This window comes from Nyctereutes procyonoides, unplaced genomic scaffold, assembly GCF_905146905.1.
Source record: "Nyctereutes procyonoides isolate TBG_1078 unplaced genomic scaffold, NYPRO_anot_genome, whole genome shotgun sequence".
NCBI classification, from domain to species: Eukaryota; Metazoa; Chordata; class Mammalia; order Carnivora; family Canidae; genus Nyctereutes; species Nyctereutes procyonoides.
In genome coordinates, this window is record NW_026575140.1 from 88,604,824 (window position 1) to 88,629,125 (window position 24,302).

The 24,302-nt window shown below is 43.7% G+C and overlaps 1 protein-coding gene across 2 annotated transcripts in view; it reads right to left on the reverse strand.

Moving 5' to 3' along the window:
• The window catches only part of NCAPD3 (non-SMC condensin II complex subunit D3), a 63,954-nt gene that overhangs the window by 3,505 nt on the left and 36,147 nt on the right, over positions 1-24,302 (reverse strand). The window contains exons 20-32 of one of the 2 annotated variants that reach the window (XM_055305185.1): positions 21,984-22,091; positions 16,917-17,031; positions 16,717-16,824; positions 15,150-15,388; positions 14,132-14,211; positions 8,732-8,869; positions 8,287-8,420; positions 7,845-8,041; positions 5,535-5,645; positions 3,297-3,434; positions 2,414-2,583; positions 2,133-2,272; positions 1,213-1,290 (exon numbers count right to left, since the gene is read on the reverse strand). In XM_055305185.1, the coding sequence (XP_055161160.1) occupies positions 1,213-1,290; positions 2,133-2,272; positions 2,414-2,583; positions 3,297-3,434; positions 5,535-5,645; positions 7,845-8,041; positions 8,287-8,420; positions 8,732-8,869; positions 14,132-14,211; positions 15,150-15,388; positions 16,717-16,824; positions 16,917-17,031; positions 21,984-22,091 (1,756 nt within the window). Of the gene's footprint in view, positions 1-1,212; positions 1,291-2,132; positions 2,273-2,413; positions 2,584-3,296; positions 3,435-5,534; positions 5,646-7,844; positions 8,042-8,277; positions 8,421-8,731; positions 8,870-14,131; positions 14,212-15,149; positions 15,389-16,716; positions 16,825-16,916; positions 17,032-21,983; positions 22,092-24,302 lie in introns of both variants that reach the window. The other variant, XM_055305184.1, reaches the window with a different exon arrangement.

Genomic DNA, 24,302 nt, shown 5'->3' on the forward strand with positions numbered 1-24,302 from the left:
CAGCCCACCACTCGTCCCTACACTTAACTGGCCAACATCGGTTTCGCTCCTCCCGCGTGCCAGGCACTGTGGCAGGCCTGGGGGCTACGGTGAAGAGCAGAACAACTTATACACTAACTGCAAGCAAGATGAAGTACAGCTGGCCCTGAACACCGTGGGGGGTGGAGGGGCCAGCCCCCACCAGTCAAAAATCTGCATGTAACTTCTAACTCCCCTCAAAGTTAACTACTAATAGCCAGCAGCTACCAACGGCAGCTGGCCAGGAGGAAGCCGGCCACTGCCCACTCTGTAGGTTACATGTACCACACGCTGTTCCGACCATAAAGTGAGCCAGAGAACAGAAACGTTATTGACATGATCACAAGGAAGAGAGATTCGTGGTGCTGCACTGTAAACAATCTGCACACGCGTAGGCCAGTCCGCTGTATCTGGAGGTGTGGCGAGTACAGCTGAGGAGGTCGGAGTGCCAGGAGGGAGGCACCTCGTCTCACCTCAAGGGTCAGGGAAGAGCTTCAGGGAGGGCGAAGCTGTGGCCACCAGGGAAGGGGAAGTTCTAGGTGAGGACGTGGCGTGTGAATGCCCCCTGTCAGCCAGGAGGGGGTATGGCCCCGAGAACCCCACCAGGGGCTGGTGTGCAGAGGAGGGGGAGGCACAGGGAGACAGGCCGGGCAGGGCTGTACTCCAGACTGTGCACAGTAAGAAGCTATAAAACAAGGTAATGGGGAAAAATCCTCTACACCTCGAACTCATCTTGACTTTGAAATAATAGGAAGTAACAGAAAATTAGAAAAACCACCCAGTGGGTATGAGAAGCTCTGGAGCTGGCCTCCATGACACACGTGGTGCCTGCCAGTGTCGACAGGTGACAGCTGCAAAGCAGGGCTGCCCGAGGCAGGCAGGAGTGCACACGCGTTGGCTCTCGAATGGCAAGGAAGACTGCCCAGGGAAGCTGTGCTCAGCGTCACTGTCACACAGGGAGCCTCAAGGGTGGCTGTGTTTTTACCCAAGTTCCTGCAGGTAAAAGCACTCAGGAGAGCTCCTGACATTCAGCTAGTGCTCAGGCTGCAGGAGACACCGTGTGGCAAGGCACCGCCATGCTGTGGGCCACCGGGAGCGCCTTCCCCTAGTAGAGGACCTCTTTCTACAGTAGGACCTCCACACACGACTGCGGCAGAGACTCGGCAGGAGCTGGCGTCTCCCAGGAGTACTTACTCTCAGGAGTGCTGATCGCTCGTTTAGTCACGTGCTCAAGAGCTCCACTGGACTCCTGCTCCAGGCTGTAGGAAGTTGCTAGGATAAAACAGGGAAGTTTAGCTGTTCAAGAAAACCCCCAACACAATTAGCAAGACATGTGATAAAGTTAATATCCCAAATAAAGTGTCCTTATGAGATCACTCAGAAAGATACCAAAATATAAACACGAGAAACGATGTCCATTTTGACTAGAATTCAAAGAAAAGGAAATTAAAACCAGAACCAGTTTTGATCTATAAAGCTCGGCAAAGAAGATGGGAAATTATAAGACTAATGTTTCTAAGTGGGAAAACGGACACCGATGCACCGCAGGCTCCCACCAGCATATAATGTACAGTGAATTACAAAGGGCAGCCTGACATTATCAAAGGCTTTAAAAATTTTCATGGCCTCTGCGTGCTGGGATTCAATCCCAAAGATTACTTCATTGTGACATCACTTCAAAAGACTGAAAAACACCTATGTTTCTGAGGATAGGGTAATAGTACACAGGTCCCGGTGCTTTCACAAGATAGGACACTATGAAGCCACAGGGAGAAAAGTTAGGAAAGAAAAGTTCGTGGGACTATGTTTACTATTCTTGTCAGTATGTGTAGGGAAGTCGACCACAAACCAGAGATGCACACTAAAATCACCATCGTGTAAGTAAGGCCAAACACACGCTCTTTTCTGAATCTCTTATCATAAGTATGCACTGTTTTGCCACCCAGAATCCCAAATCCCCAAAGTTGTTTGTTTTAAAGATAAGAAAACAAATCATTTTAAAAGGGGTGAGAGGGAGGCTTGTTCTGTGCTTTAATCTGTCTCCTCCCTGTGTCTGAGGTACCAAACCCAGCACTTCCATCAGCCCCCTGGGGCCACTGGGACTTGGGACTTACCACGATGGCACACTTTGTCCAGTCTCTCAGGGCTTAATGACAATGACAACACTCCTGTGCTCTGACTGTGGTGCCTGCTTTTGGACTCTACAGCTTTCTTGACAGAGTTCAGGATGGCGATGGTGCTCAGGGACATGGGCCTGCAGAAGAACACGTGCCAGACATGCAGGGGGAGGGGGACAGAAATGCTGGGGTGACCGCCCTCTCTGCCTCTCGGATGCGCCTGGAGGAGGCGTCCGTGAGAGCACCCAGTGGGAGACTGGTGAGGGGCAGCTCCGTACCTGCCTTTGGGGATGAACCTCTTTAACAGCCCCGTCTCTGGGGCAGGAGACAGAGGCGGTGCTTGGCCGGCAATTGCCTTGGGTTCAGTGGAGGGCTGGCTTGCAACAGCAGGTGCAGGGGAGCCTTCCTGGCCAGCAAGAGCTGGCCTTACTTCTAAACTCGGAGCAACCTGTCAGGGGAGAGAAATAAAGACCAATTACCTACTGACGCTTTTTTTTTTTCCGTTAACAGAACCTTTACATGGCCTGAGCAAGTCCATAAGTAATTTATTTTAAAAGCACATCATCCCTGGGCAAGTAGAACTTTCTCTTCAGAAAGTTATGGCAGATGTTGTGGCATTAAAGAGAAAAAGGATTAAGTCAGTTTGCCTTCATCATTTTTTAATGTGGCAGATGTGCGTGGATTTCTCAGAAGTGAGCACACTGTGTCTGGAAGTGGGGAGCAGCTCACCTAGAAATAAACCCCCAATGACATTCTATCCCAAACAGGCACATGGGGAGCAGGGCCACAAACAGATGCCTCGCGGTCTGGTTAGCCATGATCACTGCAATCTCAGATTGTTAATAGCCCGACGACCAGCGTGCTCTATGGGCATTCACACCCCCCACCTATCATGACGACGACTTTGTAGACAGGTTCTCGTGGCCTGGCCAGGAGGGAAGGAGGGAAGCCTCCCTGGTCAAGAGATCCAAGTGGCACACGTGGCAAAGGAACACGCTGCAGTCCCCAAGCAGAACCCAAAAGGTCTCGCTCTGACCAACCCTGGCCCGTATGTGGGTTTCCAGAAGCACTGGGAAAGCGGGCAGCAGAGGGCAGGCTGCAGAGGAGGGTCACACGCTACCTGCATGGCGTGCCCCGGGCCTTGTAGGCTGCCCCACTCACATCTGCTTGTCTCGCCAGCTCCTGCTCCTGGGCTAGCTGCTCGTTGTACTTCTTGATGTCGTACTCGAGTTCCGACGCTAGCTGCTTGTCTAACGCAAAGAAATCCTTGATTTCATCGCGGTAATCCTGCATCACCTCCTAAAACAGGCCCAGACAGGTCGTTTAGTGTTTTCTTGAATAAATACATAAGCTCTGAAACATAACCTGATGAATACTAACAGGAATAATAAGACCTGTTTTGCGAGAGCAACACTATTCCTAGTACATCAGCCAATGTAAGTAACATGATGCTATTTTCCTGGGAACACCAACCGCACTTGTAGGGACCACACCAGCCGGTGAGCATGACGTGAGAACTAGCAGCTCTGATCTCTTGGGAGGCTCCTGTCTACCCGCCACTCAACAGGCAGTTTCCCAGGTTCCTGATGAGGAAGAAGGGACATGGAATCACACCATCTGAGCCTCAAGCAGAGCTTATAGCAGGGCGCAGATGGGCCCTTTCAGTTCCCGAAGGTGAGGATGGGGCCAGGGAGGCACCCAGGTGGTGGGACTCGGTTCCGGGTTACCACCAGTGTAAAGGACCTTGTAGGTCCCTGAGGTAGGCCCCTCAGGACTTCAAGTCAGAGGTTAGACTGGCAGGTGTACATGGCACTGTCCTGGCTCTGACAGGACCTCTGGAAGTGAGCTACGAGAAGCCATACGGTCTAAAAGTTTCTCCTCCATCTACACTAGCTTTGTCAGAGGATCGCGCTTATGGCTCTAATCCCATTATTGTGTCTTCCCCTGAAGCTACGACAGAAGAGCTTTAATGACTCGAGGGTAAGAACATCCCCAGGCCTTACAGGGGACCATCAGGGACCAGGCCTCTCTGCTAAGAGGCAGAAAGCACCTTACCTAACAGCATTAGAGGGAGAAGATTTATCGTAGACCTACCCACAAGGGAGTCCCAACAAAGGGAAGGAAATCCATGAACCCTCCAGCCACCGTGAAGAGAGGGCTGCATGGGCCTGGGGAGGACGGGCGCAGCCGCTGTCACGAAGGGCTGCCAGGGAATGAGGGCTGTGCTGCTCCAACACGGCAGCTGCTGGCCATCCTCCAGACGGATGCTCAGAAACGGGATGGACTTACCGTTCGTAAGCCTTTAGTTTATTGAGGATCTAAATTATTTTTTTCCTCTCAGAGCTCTAAAACACTCTGGGCAATAAAAACATAAGAATAACTGGAAGTTCTCATTTCTTTCCACACAATGAGCCTATCTTTCCTACCTTAACTTCCTTTAGTTAAAAGAGCTATTTGAAGAATTTATATCCAATGTAATTTGGTTGTAGCCCTTACTGAAAAAAACGTGTTTAGCATTTCTTGAGAAAGAAAATAGCATAGTGTGAACAGAAAGGAAAAAACATTCCCTTTACTGCTGATTGAAAAATTTTGCCAGAAAGGTCAGGGGTCTCATTTATGTCTGCAAGACAAGTCTACATATCCTGGGTGCTTTGGCCAGGACTGTTCATGGCCCCGGATCCCACCAGTGATGGCGGCCCAGGCCCCATCGGTGCGCCCCAAGACGCACTGCTATTTTCTGATGTGGAGGCAGTGTTAAAGGTTAACATCCCCAAATTGAACATAATGCCCGATTTCACTTTATCCCTCACCAGAATGAACTAAGATGATTCTTTTGTACTTTACCCCAGTTGAGAAAGGCTTCGAAACTGAATCTCAAAACTGGCATCAAGGACACACATGCTCAGCACAGTGAGTCAGCCCTGCATAAACTCAATAGCATGGAAAGCCAAGAACCAACTTCTGAGGAACCTATGGTTAAACGCTCTCTTCTCCCCGACAAAGACCTGTCTGGCTGGTCTAACTTAAAAAAATGTAAAGCTGGGAATCCCTGGGTAGCGCAGCGGTTTGGTGCCTGCTTTTGGCCCAGGGCGCGATCCTGGAGACCTGGGATCGAATCCCACGTCGGGCTCCCGGTGCATGGAGCCTGCTTCTCCCTCTGCCTGTGTCTCTGCCTCTCTCTCTCTCTCTCTCTCTCTGTAGCTATAATAAATAAATAAAATAAATAAAAAAATAAAAATAAAATAAAAATAAAAATTTAAAAAAAAATGTAAAGCTGGTTTTATAGCATTTTGAGTTCCTGTGATCACCAGCCAACTGCTCCATCGTAAACTGTGACAGATCCTGAGTAATGAGCTGGAGGCGAGAGACACTGACCACAAAGCACAAGGTCATCTTTACCCTGAGATAGGTCATGAGTTCCCGCAAAGCTGGGATCTTATTTTTCTCTACCACAGTCTTCAGGGAGATGATAATTGGAATAATATTTTCTATGAAATTCTTCTTCTGAACCTGTAATAACACAAACAAAGGCGTGCTTTAGATGGACAAGGTTCTGAGACCGAGGCTTCTTCCTGACCTGGCTCCTCCTGCACGGCGGAACTACCTAGGACCCAACACCTTGGTCCTGGGAGCTTGATAACACTCAGAAGGTTGCGTGAAGTAGGATGGGGATGGATGCTATTCTTACTTTTTAAACATGAAACAGGAATTAGAAATATGCTGAATAATTTAACAATCTCCAAACCTCCACACAAACCCATCTTGGATCCACTCAATTCCTCCACTCAGCATCCTCCCTTTGGAATGAAAATGAGTCTACTTCTGGCTACCCAAAAGGGACATTTTGTATTCCTGCTGGAAGTAACAAATGGTTGAGAATGGCTAAGCACGGAGGGTTGGTGTTGTATTTCTTTTTGTGTGTATAACTCCACACACATTTAGAAAAGTGTTATGTAGTTACATAGTACCTGATTTGACCAAGCCTTCATATTCTTAATCACAAATAATCATTATCCAGAGATATTTTCTAATAAATCTCTTAGAATTAAAAAGAATCATTATAGTAGCCCATATATGTAGTAAGATTTATCCTTCTTAATCTGAAAAGTATATTTTTTCTCGTTTAAAGTCACTAGTAAAAAAAAAAAAAAGTCACTAGTATGCGTCCCTTACAAGTATGCTTGTAAATCACCATTTTTAAAAAGTCTTATCAGAGTTCCTAAAATAAAAGGTCAATCAGTAGAGAAATAAACACTTTAATAAATATGAGTTTGGACAGATGGTAAGTTTAGAGATAGTTTTAAAAAGTGACTTAAATGCATTCAACTCAATCAATACTATCAAACGCCTTCTCTGAACCAGACACAAAGCTAGCCTCTGGGGATGTAAAAATGAAGCCAGAAATTCTTGCCTTCGAGCGACTTCTAGACCAGATTATGTGCTACGATGTGTGGCATGGTGTGATAAGTGGCATGAAGGCGAGGAACTTACAGAAAAGGGATGCCTAGGGAGGTAGGCCCATCTTTTGAAAAGATGTAGGAATTTGGCAGCAGGAAAGGACAGGGTAGGAGAGGCCCTGCAGGCAGGCAGACAGTGTGCAAAGACACAATAGTAGGAGTGCACTCAAGGAACCCACAGTGACCTGGAATGGAGAGGTCAAGGAGGGGAGCGTGGAGATGAGGGGTGCAGGGGCAGGACAGACATCCCAGGGCTCCATGTGCCTGGGAGAAGGATTTTATTTGGAAGATGATAGGAAGCTACCAAACTAGACTAAAGGTAGCATTAGTGAGGCATAACTTAATATGCCATAAAATGTACCCATGTTAAGTGACTAGTTTAACGAGTCTGACAACGGTATAGAGTAACCCAAACCACAGTCTGCTTAATCACCCCAGTCTCCCTGGAAGTTCCCTGCTGCCCTCTGCAGCCTATCTGCCTCTAGTCTCTTTTAAGTGGGAGAATAAAATGATCAAATCTGTCCATAAGAGACTGCTGTGGCAGCAAGGTGGTGCACAGCCTGGAAAAGAAAGAAACTAGAGACACAAAGGGTGCGGAGTGAGGAAACCGCCAGAAATGACACCAGCTAAACAAGTGCAGAGCTACTCAGAATGGGTGAGCACAGAATGGTGCATTCGCAAGATAAAATGGACAGGATCTGGTGACATCCTGGACGGTGACCCAAGTCTATTTCTTTAGGATCTGAAGCTTTCAGACTCAGGTGGGAAATACAGCCTAGTGATCCAGGCTGGTGTAAGACCCGGGCCTGGTGAGGACTACGGCAGTCAGGCACCATTCTGACTGAGTCTGATCCCAATTTTCCCACTCTGGCCAAACGAAGCAGGGGCCTGTCATGCCAGACTTCAGACAGTAGTACTGGGTCCTCTTGGGGACAACTTGGTAGATAATGGTTTCCTTCTCCACGATAGAGACTTCAGGAGAAGAGACGGAGAGGAAGAAGAAGGGAGGAGTAACTCAGTTTTGGCAGAGGGAGTCTGAGAGGCCTGTGGCACATCCAAGCAGACAAGGGGGATGGGTTCAGGCCACAGGAGAAGGTGGAGCTACACACAGAGGGAGAATCGTCATCACTGGGCTGAGTGTTAAGGCCACGGGTAAGAATAAAATGTGGATCTGAGGCAGACCACCAGTACTCAGGGGAGGGGCAGAGGAGCACGGGGGTGTAACCAGGCCCGTTTACAGAATGACACTCACTTGTGAGATGAGCCTCTTCTGAGCTTCCTGCATGACTGCACTGGCCAAGGCCATGTCATCTTCTTCCAGAAGGTCCTTATCTGCTTTAGATCTCATGGCCAAAAGCTTGATTTCCTTAGAGCTGAGGATCTCAAATGTATCTGAGAGCAGTTCACTGGCTTCCATGTCTAGGGGCAGGATGCCGTCGGCAAAGGATGCTGAGAAAGAGCACAAAAGGTCAGCTTCTGAGAAAGTCAGCCCCAGGGTGGGGAAGGGTAGCCCACAGAGATAGGAGGGCTCATCTTGGCTTCAAGTGGGCACAGCTGATGTCAAAGAAGGAAAAAAACCAGGGTCTTCCCACAGTATCAGGGGCTCATTTGCTAGAGATCTACTGAGCCATTAGCCAGCCACAGGGCATTTCATTTTTTAAATATACATTTTAACCCAAACACACCAGGCCTACCCAAAATGCTAAGACAGATTTTGGAAGTGATATTGAATCGCTGTTCATCTGTGAAGTGCTCCAGAAGAAATTTGTAGATTTTCATTCGTTTCTGCTTGTTTGTCTTTCCCTTCAGTGAAAACAGCTGCTTCTCTCTAGGACAAAACAGGACAATTTTACCACATGATGTGGGCAAGGGTGCAAGGATGTTCATTTCAGCAGCGGTTTCCAGCATCCTAAAAACTGTCTACCCACGGTGGAGGTGTACATGATTGAGACGACTATGCTTCTCAGAGGCACTTCCTTGGGACGCTACTGGACGAATGAATGGTCTCGCATCACCCTGTCCAGGGAAGGCAGGCTCGCCACAAGGAGCGCCAGGGCCGGGGTCTGTGCCTCGAGACTCGTACAAAGCAGCTGCCCATCTCCCACCGCTCACCCTGCCCTTCCCGAGAGCTCCACTGACCTCTCCGACTGGGGGAACTTGTTATACTTCTCATGCTTCTCGTAGTTATTGAAGTGGAAGATACACTCAATGAAGTGCTGGAAGAACATGACAGGGTTCCTCTTCAGCAACAGGTGAGCCAGGCAAAACTCCCCAAAACTGCAGGGAAGGGGGAGAGAGAAAAAAGAGACCTGTTTGCTCTTTGCACACAGCCTCTAAAATTACACCAAGAACATGGAGGTGTGTGGGGAAATTGCAAACAAGTGACAGGGAGAGGAAATCTATCCCAATACACAGCTTCATTCAAATCAGAAGAGAAAACTTCGCTTCTTCCGTCTGTCCTTGCTCAACAGCCTCCTTTTTGAATCCAAGGTCAGCATAAAGGCCTTTTCTACTAGTGTTCCTTTTTTTTTAAAATTTTTATTTATTTATGATAGTCACAGAGAAAGAGAGAGAGGCAGAGACATAGGCAGAAGCAGGCTCCATGCACTGGGAGCCCGACGTGGGATTCGATCCCGGGTCTCCAGGATCGCGCCCTGGGCCAAAGGCAGGCGCCAAACCGCTGCGCCACCCAGGGATCCCTCTACTAGTGTTCCTTTCAAAATTCTAACCAGGTGCACTACTCAGGTACACTTTAAATATGGGAAAACCACCAACCCACCCCAAACTGCTCTTCAAGTAGAATTCTGCGGTTCTCATGGCTGATGCAACAAACCACCACCTGAAAATGAGCACCTGGCTTTCTTCCTCAACTTGAGGTTTGCTACCCACAATAATGAACAAAAAGCAGTTTTAGTCATTGGGACTTTTTCCAGAATTGGGATTAACTACAAGAGCCTCACAGTTTGGGTCAGCACAGACAGCGAAGCACTCTCACTGAGCTTCGGACTCCCCAGCAAGCCTCCAGTACTCTCCTTTCTCCTGTGCCCCCAAATCTGGAAGAGGCATCCAGCGTGCACATACCAGGCTACCCAGTGAGACACAGATATCACCAGCCCTGCACTGATCTGAGGAGCAAAACACTCGGGGTTTCCAAAGCCAAATGTACATGGACAAAAGCCAGGGGAGAGAAGGCCGAGGCATGGGTATCTGCTGGGGTCAGCATGGGGTGGTGCAGAGCTGGCTCCAATCCATTCATACTCTCTAGATCTATGTTTTAATATGTCATTTCAGAGCTAAATGCAATTTTTACCTACATAGGGGCACCAGACGACTTTCCAGGTGGAAGAAGCAGTGATAAGGATGACCCAAAACAATTCTCTGCTTTGGGATGCACAAGACTCGAGGGAGAGTCACCTTTCCCTACTAATTCACCTTTCCTCCTGAGGCTAATATTAAAATATTCAAAGCATACACAGCGAGTAAAACTCAGAGAAGGTAGTTCCAGAAACTTGAGAGAAGTTAAGCCCAAGTAAAAGCTTCACGGCAAACAGTGGCACTCTGACCACTCCCCCAGGAGATAAGGGTGGAGCCAGACATAATTCTGAACACAAAACCAGCAAAGGGAGTCCCCTGAGTAGAAGTTCACATAAGGCCAGCTAGAAGCACCTGCTGATCTCAGAGACTGTCAGTATGTTCTACACAAACTGCTGTTTTGTAGACCCGCAGAAGGACAAACAAGGTCACTGCAGCAGGTGAGGTTCAGAAGGGTTACTCTGGTAAGCCATCTGTGCCCAAGAGTAGAGAAAACCACTCCCCTGGAACAAGAGACTTTACCTTCCTTTACTACAGCAACCAACCAGGGCACAGCAGCTCTTATAACCACCTGCACTTCCTCTTCACATCTGAAGTCATCCATGTGAGACTGAGATCAGACAATGCAGGACTCTTCCACAAGAAGAGGGGCTGCCCTGAGCTTGTGCTTGGGAGCTCCAACTCTGGATGTCCACTGCTCATCTACTCAAGAGTTTGGGTCAAGAACAGATACCAGTAGAGGTAACTGATGGGCAAGATACTCCCTGGTGAATAACTGGCTTAACCAACTGCGTGGATAAATCCAACAGGAACATAAATTATGCATAGGATTCACATACTCGGGGCTGGAGGCAGAGTCAAAGAGCTCTGCATCCCAAGAAGCCAAGGACCAAGTCAATCGGGGTAAGCACTCATCTGGATACTACATTTACTGGGACTAAAGGCACATTTCAGCCACTGGATTAAATTCACCGATCATACTAGCTCGATAAACTGGGGAAGACAGACAATTTTTTTTTTTTTGTCAGCTCAAAAGTTAAAAGAAATCAACATTCCCAGGAGAGCTTCCTGGAGCATTCCTTCAAAGCGGCAGACGGCATCACTTCTCATGTACCTGGAACAGAAAACTTCAGCACCTCCAAAGATACCTTCCTAAGAACTCAGCTTCCTTTTCCACCTCTCTGCATCCCCCCAGAACAGTATGTCAAAGGAACAGTATGTAATCACACCACCAATTTAGGGATACTGTTTCAACATTTTATATAACACTAACGGCATTATATGGGAAACAAAAAGAAGAACCAGCTAAATCTAAGTCATAATAATCCTATACAAAAGTTATTACTTTCCTACTAAGAATCCGAATCCAGCTTTCAGATTAACCTCCACTTTCAGTATTAGTAGGAACATAAAAATCTGACCTTCAGATGTTTTCCCATGCAATGCTATTCTGAAGCATCTGATCAATCAAGGCCACTGCTCGTGGACTCCTAGTCCTGATCTGGCCTACACCATGGTCTCAGACCCATTTATGCCAGAATTCTGTTTGAAACTTGAGACAAGTTATTTCCTACATGACACATCCATGTGATCCTCGGCTACCTCCCCAAATCCAGACCCCTTTTGTCCCCCATCTTCCTCATCTCTATCACATCTCTATATTGCTCTGTACTGTTCTGTATTCTCTCCTGATCTCACCTCCCATGTCTCCTTTCCCCTGACTTGAGCCTCCCAGGTCCTGTGTTGTGACACTTCTGTGGCATTCCCCCCAGGTAAACCAGAACGGACTACTGACTTGTTACCTATCGCCCGTGACTGCTATACTACAAGATCACCACCTAGTGGGCAGAGAGGAAAATACATCATACAATCATGCAGCACCCAAACTGTGGTCTGTATGACCAATTACAAATGTCATGCCAATTTGCTCAAGCCAGAATCTTCAGGAAATCCACGTGGGCCAGAAATAAACACACTATAGTCTCTTTGGAAGACCTGTATTAGCAGATACGTATGGAAAAATTAATGTGTTTGATGCAAGCAGATAGGCCTGACCTAAAAATATGGGAACAGACTAATTTAAGTCCCAGTTAACAACGATAATCAATAGCTTATCTAAGCTGAAAATCAAGGCCCACATGTGAACCATGTGGTTTAAACAAACTCAGAATAAGGAGATAAAAATAGAGAGATTTATAAGGGAAGTATCAAAATACAAGAAGCACTGACAATCTTACTACAGTTTAAGTATCTATCCTTCTAATTCCTTTTTGACTCATGCTCTGATCACCTTTACAAGAGGTTCTGTGTATGTTACATGCTGACCAATGCTCTTGTTCATATACATGCATAAGGGCTCAGAAAAGGGAACAAACCCAGAAGTGCAGGTTAAATAACCAATCTTACCTCCCCAGCCCATCATGGGAGAGCCTCCCAATACATCTAATTACACCTGCTTCTGGGCTCCACATTGTACAACAGAGAGACATGACAGCCAATCTGATGGTAGCACCAGGTAAGAGGGTACTGCATCGCTATTTTGGTCCTTTCTCAATTATATAAACAAAGAAAAGGAATAGCCTTAACTTTTTATTTGACTCTAGATAGCATTAATTAGAATGTTAACCTTCTACTACTTTATTATGTAAAATATTCCTCCTTGGAAAATTATACCCCAAAAAATTCAGACAAATTCTTCCATGGAACTCAGAGTAAATCACTGGTGACCATACTTTGAACCAAAGGGATCCACTATTATAAGCTATTTAAAGTTAATGAACTCTATAATGACTCTTCCCCAAATTTGGTAGCTTTTGCCATAGCATCCAACATTCTATTTTCCAGTTGCAGACTTATTTTAAAAAGAATTATTCATGAGTGGCACCTGGGTGGCTCAGTCAGTTAAGCGTCTGCCTCTGGCTCAGGTCATAATCCCAAGGTTCTGGGATCAAGTCCCGCATTGGGCTCCCTGCTCAGTCGGGAGTCTGCTTCTCTCTGCTCCTCTGCCCCTCTCCCAGCTTGTGCTCTCACTAATATATTAATAAAATCTTAAAAAAAAATTATACCTGCAACATAATCTAGGTTAGCATTTGCTAACCTAGATTGCTTTATGATTATTTCTCAACCCCCTGAAAATTAATCCTCAAAAAATTATAGAATGATAGGAATCACCAAGTGGCAAAGCGATTCCCTTCCCTTCCAATTCTCAAGCAACATCCATTTCTAAGAAGCCTTGTAATTTGTATATTCTCATTTCACTCTGTGTGACTATCTTAATTCCTAGAATTTCTTCCTCACAATTTTTGCACTTAAGAGAAAGCACGAGCTCTATCAAAATTGACATTTCATTGGCCTAGAAATCAACATAGTTAAGTCAACAGTTAATGGCTACAATTCCATAATTTACTATGACAAATTCATATGCAGCTCTTCATTACTCCATTAGGGAGAGTCAACCATGGTAGCAAATATAGTCACAATGCTGAAATTATTTAATGGACAAACCAGATGAGGAGTTTTTTTTAACTTACATGCAAAATAAAGCTTTGTTATATAGCTTAAAAATCTGCTAATTCTTTGGTAACTGCCAAAAGCTCACTAAATCCTAAACAACTCGATAGCAATTTTATTTTATTTTTTTTAAAGATTTTGTTTGTTTGTTTGTTTGTTTATTTATTTATTTATTTATTTATTTATTTATGAGAGACACAGAGAGAGAGAGAGAGAGAGAGAGAGAGAGAGGCAAAGACACAGGCAGAGGGAGAAGCAGGCTCCATGCAGGGAGCCCGACATGGGAGCTCGATCCCAGGACTCCAGGATCACACGCTGGGCTGAAGGCGGCGGTAAACCGCTGAGCCACCTGGGCAACCCAACTCGAAAGCAATTTTATTTATTTTTAATGTTTTTTTTTTAATTTTTATTTATTTAAGATAGTCACACACACACACTCACACACACAGAGAGAGAGAGAGAGAGAGAGAGAGAGAGAGAGAGAGAGAGAGAGAGAGGCAGAGACATAGGCAGAGGGAGAAGCAGGCTCCATGCACCAGGAGCCCGACGTGGGATTTGATCCCGGGTCTCCAGGATCGCGCCCTGGGCCAAAGGCAGGCGCTAAACCGCTGCGCCACCCAGGGATCCCTCGAAAGCAATTTTAAAGAAAAGATATCTAATATACACCAGAAATTAGGTAAATCATTCAGTTGTTTGACATGTGCAGAAAAGAATTACCTGGCAATGTCCGGGTGCGAATCTATCAGAGTGCTGACAAATCTAAAGAACAGAGAGCCTTTCCATTTCACAAATTCTTCCTGTGTAAAGAGAAACAAACATATTTAAGGATGAATTTTAATTACAAACCCTAAATGCATCCAGTCATGGAACCAACTGTTAACTTTCTTTTGTTTAATATCACACCTGTCAGCTACTCAGTGCATCTGTGGCACATTAGTGCAGTTTGTTAGCACTCACTTCCCGACCATCTTGAAAGCACATACATTTGTTAATCACAGAGAGCAGTGGAGAGAGATATGGGTAGAACAGCATATCTATTCTAGTAGGAAAATGATTCAAAGCATGTGGCTATTTATTTATTTACTATTTATTTTTTAACATGTGGCTTTAAAAGGGAGAGTGCCAATGGTGCCCTCTTCAGGTACCTAACCATATAAAAAAGTAAGTATATAGAACATACTAGAATAAATTTACTTAAATGCCTTTTTAAAGATCAAATATTATTTCCCCCTCACTTGAGGCTAAACATATGTTCTTGATGGCAAGAATAAAATGTCTCATTGGACTCTCAGAGCAACTCTGAGGCAGCCAGCGCAAATAAGATCTTCATTTCACAAAAGGAAGAAGTTTCGCCTAAGAAATACTGACTTGTTCAAAATCAAGGAGAATGCCAGAATTGGAATTAGAAATACTCATCCAAAGAGTATGCTCCTCTCTACATGGAATTTACTCAAAAAAAAAAAAACCACAAACAAACAAAAAAACCAAAAACCAAAAAACAAAAACTTCACACTGGTTGACAGGATATCTGAACAAACACTCCAAATAAATATTAGGAAGTAACAATCTGTTTAAAAGGCTGTACAGAACATCAGAAGAGTGATACTTTAAACTAGAGACCACACTGATTACTTTTGGATTCTACTACAGAGCAGCCCTATGCTACTCAAATATTCCCTGAAACCAGAAGCAATAGTAGAAGGAAAAAAGTGACAGGTACCATTCTCAGACATACCTGCAAGAGATTGGTAAGCAAGATAAGTGTTTGCTTTCGGATGAATGGACTTGAATCTTTCAGACACATGGAGATATTGGGAATGTACTTGTCCACCATGACAGTGTACCGGATACAAAGATCACACATGACGATGACAACATTGTTGCGAACAGCCACGTCATCACACACTTCTAGCTCTCGCACAAGGGCTGGGATGCTCTTCTTTGCAAGATCCTCATGCTGTAAGCACAGCTTGCCTGTCACAGAAGAGATTACGAGGTCTTGACTTTAATCCTATGCCTACATTTTCTCCAGATACACCTTCTTATGGATTTTACTTGATCAAAGTTAAAACACTGTGTCAGCAATCATAAACCAAAAAAAAAAAAAAAAAAAAAAATCAAAGGCAGACAAATCCATACTACTAAATGTAAGGAAGCTCAAAATACCTAAAAGAAAATGTCCCCTCACTCCTCCAGGGTTTTATGACACATATACTAAGAGATGTTCCTTTATTGGAGTAAAACTATCCTCCTTTTAAAGTTAACATTTGAATTTGAGTTATCTACTTAACCTGAAAAATGACCAATAAAATCTAACAGATAATACATTTTATTTTGATTATATTGAAGCCAAAAAGTTTAATAATGAATTTTAAATCTAAGCTATGTAAACAGAAAACAGTGACCACTTTTATTTCTTATTCACAGTTATGAGAAGGAAGGCTGTTACTGAGTTTTGTTTGTATTTTTTTTTAAAGATTTTGTTTATTTATTTGAGAGAGATAACAGCAGGGGAAGGGGTAGAGGGATAAGCTGACTTATCACTGGGCGGGGGAGCCCGACATGAGGCTCTATCCTAGGACCCTGAGATCACAATCTGAGCCAAAGTCAGCTTAAATGACTGAGCCACCCAGGTGCCCCATTTGTATTTCTTTGCAGCACAGAGAATGTTTTGCTCTTATTCAAAATTCTTAGATTTTTGAAAAATAACTATTACAAAAAACATTCAAAACTCTTACCCAGCATAAAATAAATAATCATACTAAAACAGAACTCAAATTATAGCCCAAAGGTCAGTCTTTTTGAGATTAACAACACTTTGAGTCCATGGGGAAATAGGTTTATTAGTTCATCTATCAGTTCTGATAGGTATCAAATTAACAATAATTTTTCCTTTTATGAACTGAACCACAAATTTATTTTTTCATTCCCAGAAAACAGTGTAGTGCCTGAGATATAGTTCTTGATGAACAGACTTCATGGTGCCACATGATGAGTATTAAAACAAACCGGGAACAAGTATTACTGTAATAAATTAACATAAAAATCAAAAGCTCCCTACAGGTAGTGTCTTGAATCTGACCATCTTGGAGCCCTGCAACCAAGGGCTCTCATTATCAGCACTCTGGTATGCCTCTGAACTGGGTGCTCCTATCAGAATTCCATCCAAAATTCACAAGAGCTAGAGTAAATATGAGCTCAGCATATGTAACACATTACTAAGGCTGGCTTATCTAAGACAAAAAACTACCCATGGAACTAGATGGCATAAGCAAGACTTTCCCCAGGTTATTCTTGCTTACCCAAGGTAATGACGGTGTGTGCTCTAATCACAGAAGGTATGACACAGCCTCTGACCTGGGAGAGTGGCTGAAAGGCCGGGGTATCACTGCTACCTTGTGATGATGTTGCTACAAGGAAGGAAAAGACGGCTTATTTACAGTATCTCAGGCTAACCCCATCTTAAAACAGCAAATGCAGAGGATAATTTCAAGTGCCTTACGATGATCCGGATCAACAGAAGAGGCTAGAATGGACTGAATCAGAAGGAATGCTCGCTTCTCCACTCTGGCTGGACAAAGCTGGGCTATATCTCCTAAGGTAAAAATGTACTTCACCTGAAAAAGAATTGGTTTTGTAGTAAAAATAAGGCAAAAAAAAAAAAAAATAACTCTAGCTAAAGACATGTCAATTTTTTTTTTGTGCTCCAAATTAAAAGAATGGGTGTGTTTTTTGTTTTTCCATAAAAACACATGGCCACTGTAGAAATTCAATCACTACTTGATAAAATTCACACAACCTTTTCCATCAATATTTATAATAAATGTTTAATGACTATGTAAGTATATTAAAAACTACTTATGTTATCATGTTACTCCAGTCTTAGTGAACATTTAGTTTCTAATTCTTTGCTACTGTTTGCATTCCTCCTGAAGAACACCTTTGTGCCTTTAAATACTGTTTTACTTCCTTAAGTAATCCAGAGTTAAAAGGGCATAAAACTGTTTTATTTTTATGATTTTTAATTATCTTTTTATTGGGAACTCAATTTGCCAACATATAGCATAACACCTAGTGCTCATCCTGCTAAGTGCTCCCCTCAGTGCCTGTCACCCAGTCACCCCCACCCCCACCCACCCCCCCTTTCCACTACCCCTTGTTCGTTTCCCAGAGTTAGGTTCCTCTCATGTTCTGTCACCCTCACTGATATTTTCACTCATTTTCTCTCCTTTCCCCTTTATGCCCTTTCATTAATTTTTATATTCCCCAAATGAATGAGACCATATAATGTTTGTCCTTCTCCGATTGACTTATTTCACTCAGCGTAATACCCTCCAGGTCCATCCACGTCAAAGCAAATGGGGGGTATTTGTTGTTTCTAATGGCTGAGTAATATTCCATTGTATACATAGACCACAGCTTCTTTATCCATTCATCTGTCGATGGACACCGAGGCTCCTTCCAGTTTGGCTGTTGTGGACGCTGCTGCTAGAAACATCGGGGTGCAGGTGTCCCAGCGATTCACTGCATCTGTATATTTGGGGTAAATCCCCACCAGTGCAATTGCTGGGTCGCAGGGCAGCTCTATTTTTAATTCTTTGAGGAACCTCCACACAGTTTTCCAGAGTGGCTGCACTGGTCCACATTCCCCCCAACAGTGCAAGAGGGTTCCCTTTTCTCCACATCCTCTCCAACATTTGTTGTTTCCTGCCTTGTTAATTTTCCCCATTCTCACTGGTGTGAGGTGGGATCTCATGGTAGTTCTGATTTGTATTTCCCTGATGGCCAGTGATGCGGAGCATTTTCTCATGTGCTTCTTGGCCATGTCTATGTCTTCCTCTGTGAGATTTCTGTTCATGTCTTTTGCCCATTTCATAATTGGATTGTTTCTCTGCTGTTGAGTTTAATAAGTTCTTTATAGATCTTGGATACTAGCTCTTTATCTGATAGGTCATTTGCAAGTATCTTTTCCCATCTGTAGGTCGTCTTTTCGTTTTGTTGACTGTTTCTTTTGCTATGCAGAAGCTTTTTATCTTGATGAAGTCCCAATAGTTCATTTTTGCTTTTGTTTCTCTTGCCTTTATGGATGTATCTTGCAAGAAGTTGCCATGGCCAAGTTCAAAAAGGGTGTTGCCTGTGTTCTCCTCTAGGATTCTGAGGGATTCATCTCCTATTTAGATCTTTCACCCATTTTGAGTTTATCTTTGTATCTGGTCTAAGAGAATGGTCTAGTTTCATTCTTCTGCACGTGGCTGTCCAATTTTCCCAGCACCAGTTATTGAAGAGATGATCTTTTTTCCAGTGGATAGTCTTTCCTGCTTTGTTGAATATTAATTGACCACAGAGTTGAGTGTCCACTTCTGGATTCTCTATTCTGTTCCATTGATCTATTTGTCTGTTTTTGTGCCAGGACCACAGTGTCTTGATGACCACAACTTTGTAAACAACCTGAAATCTGGCATTGTGATGTTCCCAGCTATGGTTTTCTTTTTTAGAATTCCCCTGGCTATTCGGGGTCTTTTCTGATTCCACACAAATCTTAGGATGATTTGTTCTAAGTCTCTCAAGAAAGTCCATGGTATTTTGATAGGGATTGCATTAAATGTGTAAATGGCCCTGGGTAGCAATGACATTTTCACAATATTAATTCTTCCAATCCATAAGCATGGAATATTTTCCATCTCTTTGTGTCTTCCTCAATTTCTTTCAGAAGTGTTCTGTAGTTTTTAGGGTATAGATCCTCAGAAAACTGTTTTATTTTATTGTATTTTTTTTAAATAAATTTTTATTGGTGTTCAATTTACCAACATACAGAATAACACCCAGTGCTCATCCCGTCAAGTGTCCCCCTCCGTGCCCGTCACCCATTCACCCCCACCCCCCGCCCTCCTCCCCTTCCACCACCCCTAGTTCGTTTCCCAGAGTTAGAAGTCTTTATGTTCTGTCTCCCTTTCTGATATTTCCCACACATTTCTTCTCCCTTCCCTTATATTCCCCTTCACTATTATTCATATTCCCCAAATGAATGAGAACATACACTGTTTGTCCTTCTCCGATTGACTTACTTCACTCAGCATAATACCCTCCAGTTCCATCCACGTTGAAGCAAATGGTGGGTATTTGTCATTTCTAATGGCTGAGGAATATTCCATTGTATACATAAACCACATCTTCTTTATCCATTCATCTTTCGATGGGCACCGAGGCTCCTTCCACAGTTTGGCTATTGTGGACATGGCTGCTAGAAACATCGGGGTGCAGGTGTCCCGGCATTTCATTGCATCTGTATATTTGGGGTAAATCCCTAACAGTGCAATTGCTGGGTTGTAGGGCAGGTCTATTTTTAATTCTTTGAGGAACCTCCACACAGTTTTCCAGAGTGGCTGCACCAGTTCACATTCCCACCAACAGTGTAAGAGGGTTCCCTTTTCTCCGCACCCTCTCCAACATTTGTTGTTTCCTGCCTTGTTAATTTTCCCCATTCTCACTGGTGTGAGGTGGTATCTCATTGTGGTTTTGATTTGCCACTGATGGCAAGTGATGCAGAGCATTTTCTCATGTGCATGTTGGCCATGTCTATGTCTTCCTCTGTGAGATTTCTCTTCATGTCTTTTGTTGGATTCCTGACCGGTTTACTCTTTAGACTCCTATCAAAAACTTGTAAGTTCTGTCTTCTTCACAGCTGCCATACTGTGTGTTTATTAAGAACACTAACTTGATAGTTAATAACACTGGTTTTTCTTTATCTCTAAAATGCAAGGGTGAGGCTAAATAGTAAAATGTAAAAGGCTTATTTTTTATTTTTTTAAAGATTTACTTGCTTTTTAGAGAGAGAATGAGCATGTGTGCAAGTGGGGAGAGGTGGAAAAGGTGAGGAGAAAGAGGATTTTAGGCAAGGTCCATGCCCAGTGCAGAGCTCATGACCTGAGCCAAAATCAAGAGTCGGACAACTTAACCGACTGAGCCACCCAGGCCCCCTATAAAACAAAGGCTTAGAGTGAGAAAGCAATAACCATATGTATATTTTAAAAATCCTGAACATCAGACAGCCTGGGTGGCTCAGTGGGCCTGCCTCTGGCCCAGGGCCTGATCCTGGAGACCCGGGATCAAGTCCCGCATTGGGCTCCCTGCATGGAGCCTGCTTCTCCCTCTGCCTGTGTCTCTGCCTCTCTCTCTCTCTCAATTAAAAAAAAAAAAAATCCTGAACATTTATGTTTTAGTGATTAGAGAAATATTGAAATTATCTTTAAAGAAAAGTGAAGTAGGGATCCCTAGGTGGCGCAGCGGTTTGGCGCCTGCCTTTGGCCCAGGGCACGATCCTGGAGACCCGGGATCGAATCCCACGTCGGGCTCCCGGTGCATGGAGCCTGCTTCTCCCTCTGCCTGTGTCTCTGCCTCTCTCTCTCTCTCTCTGTGACTATCATAAATAAATAAATTAATTAACTTAAAAAAAAAAAAAGAAAAGAAAAGTGAAGTAAACAATATTACACAGGACAAAACATCTCCATATATATTTTGACTGAAGGGAAGATTTAGGTGCCATATTTTAAAGCTGAAAAAAAAAAACTTAGAAAAACTCACTGGTCATAATAAGCATTTTTCTTTGAGCAGTAACTGCTCAAATTAGAGGCATGAGACCCTCTAGAAACCCTGGGACAAGGCCATCCTACACATCACAGCCCTTTGAAATGAAATGTCTCGATCTCTACTGGTAATATTTTTATTACTGAAGTGTGCATATTACTGTCTCAGCACAAATCGTCTCTTCTCACAACTCTAAATATGGTCCTCAGTCTCTAGGTACAAGTGTGAGGTGGCAAAGCAGAGAGCAGAGGAAAGGTGTTCTACTAATTTTCAAATAGATGAGGAAAATGGCCAATTCTGGCAAAATGATGGCCTCTACTGAAGGGCATCAAAAAGTAGCTTGTAATTTTCTTTACTGAGTGTCAGATGTTGGGAGTCAGAATTGCTACAGCATGTTTTGTTGAGGCTCAGCCACTCGAATTAGGAAAATGACTCCACATTTACTGGCCCACAGGAATCAACAGCACTGACAGTCTCTAAAGCAGGACGCCATATCCTACAGTATTGCCGCTTCAAGCTCATCTGGAGCTTTCAAATATTCACTGTATTACAGACAACACTTCAGAACTATTCAGCACTATTCCCTAGTTTACAATCTGATATTCAAACAGCTTAGCAGACACATTATAATTTAAAAATACATCAATCAACCCAAAAGAACAAAGAACATACTCCCTTGATTAGTTTCTCACCCTATTATCTCATAAAACATACTGTTTTCCCTATTGGATCAGGTACCTTATAGACTCTAACTGAATGAGGCATATCCCATCAAGTTTTTCCCCCAGATAATAAGTACATGAGAGAGAAATGAAAAGGTCATCAACACAGAAATTAAAAAAAAAAAAAAAAAAAAAAGGTAAGCCCTAGGCTAGGAAAATTCTTTTCTTGCTAATAGTACTAAAAATGCACATGAGAAAGTCATCTTTAAGAAACCCCCAACGATGTAAAGGAAAACAATGTTTGAAAAAAAGTAATTACTTACAAACAGGTCTTCATCCATATTCCCGGGTCCACTTTGCTTCAGAACTATGTCAGAGAGGGACTGCACACAGGTGGAGAGGACATCCCCGCACACCTGCTTTAGTAATTCCTGTGGTAAATCAAAGGTAATCTCTGAAGGATCTATACATCTACTAGACTACCCACGAAGCAATTTTCTCAGAAGAAACCAAGGTTTCCAAAAGGCATAAACCACAAGCTGTGAGAAGCCCTAGCCATTATGCTTTTGGATCTTTGCTCTTTTAGCAATCTGGCTAGAAAAACTAAGCAGAATTTACAAACAGTATACACACACACACATAATATCTTTCTTTCTCCCTGTGCCCTTTTATTTTTATTTATTTTTTATTTTTTTAAAGATTTTATTTATTCATAGAGACAGAGAGAGAGGGGCAGAGAGACAGGCAGAGGGAGAAGCAGGCTCCATACAGGAAGCCTGATGTGGGACTCGATCCCGGGTCCCCAGGATCACGCCCTGGGCTGCAGGCGGCACTAAACCGCTGCGCCACCGGGGCTGCCCCCTGTGCCCTTTTAGAACAAAAAGCAAGTATCTGAGAAGATGTAGTGCCCTGATAAGAGATCTGTAATAGTGCTGCTCCTTCATTAATAGAGAAAAACATCACAATTATTCTAGCATATGTAGATGGCGAATTAACTACTAGAGCAAACAGCATATTTTAAAAAGACATAAAAAAAATAAAATAAAAAAATAAAAAGACAGGGGATCCCTGAGTGGCACAGCGGTTTGGCGCCTGCCTTTGGCCCAGGGTGCAATCCTGGAGACCCGGGATCGAATCCCACGTCGGGCTCCCAGTGCATGGAGCCTGCTTCTCCCTCTGCCTGTGTGTCTCTGCCCCTCTCTCTCTCTCTGTGACTATCATAAATAAAAAAAAATAAAATAAACTAAAAAGACAAAAAGATATACAATAGGGCAGCCCGGGTGGCTCAGTGCTGCCTTCAGCCCAGGGTATGATCCTGGAGTCCCAGTCTTGAGTCCCATGTCAGGCTCCCTGCGTGGAGCCTGCTTCTCCCTCTGCCTGTGTCTCAGCCCTTCTCTCTCTCTCTCTCTCTCTCTCGGTCTCTCATGAATAAATAAAAATCCTTAAAAAAAAAAGATATAGAATAAAAAAGGACAGTTGTTATCATTTTGAAATGTATTCATTAAAAGCAAGTTTTCAGTGTCTCTTATTAGTTAAAATAACCTCAAGTGGTCACCATCTGTAGCACACACTTCCATGCCAGCCGAGGGAGCGCTGTCACATTCTATAACTTTTTGACTACATTTTCTCTAGAAGGCCAGACCAAAATACCCAGATTGAGCTAAATGGCTCCACCCCAAGTCTTCCGTGTTACCCTATGCACATTTCTATTTTAGGAGTGATTGTTCTATTATTATTATTTTTTAAAGATTTTATTTACTTATTTTAGAGAGAGAAAGCAAGTGGGGGGAGGGCAGTAGGAGAGGGACAAGCAGACTCCATACTTAGTATAGAGGGCTCAATCTCAACCCTGAGATTGTGACCTGAGCTGAAATCAAAAGTTGGGACATTCAAACAACCGGGCCACCCGGGCACCCCAGGAATGATTACACTATGTTGAAATCACCTGTTTCCATGTGTGTCTGCCCTCTTATGCTGTGGGTCCCTTAAGAAGGGACTCTGTTTTAACCACCACCTCACGGCCCAGCAGCACTACCACAAAATGCTGCTCAACAATGCTCAATGTTTACTGCACTGTAGCAAACTATCTCTATGATCCAAATGTTTTTTAGTATGACTTGGCTAAAATGTTTCAAAATGATGGTCTTTATTACTTTTTAAAGAATTATTGCACTTATTTTAATAGACTGCACAGCCTGGGCTGTGACGTGTCCAAGAGAACTTCTGAAATCCATACACTCAATCCTGGCAAGAATACAAAGGTTATTAACTTGTGTGTGACCTCAACCCTAGACCTGGGCTGGGTAGTTGGCCTAGAACTTTTGGAATCACAGAATCTGGGAGAGATCCATCACGGCCCTCTAATCCTGGGATTCTCTCCACACAGGGACTCATGTCATAAGTTGTTCATCTTCTTCTGTGAACAACTCCAATGACTTAGGATGTATTTTGAGGCAAGTTCTTCCATTTTAGGCAGACCTCAGCACAGTTTTTTAGTTGGCCAAAATTTGTCTCCTTGCAGTTTCTGCTCATTGGTCCAAATCAGTTCTCTGTGATGCCAAATAAATCTAATTCTTCTTTCATCTTAAGGTCCTTCATATATTTGAACTTAGCTAGGCAGCCTATCCCACATAATTCTTCCC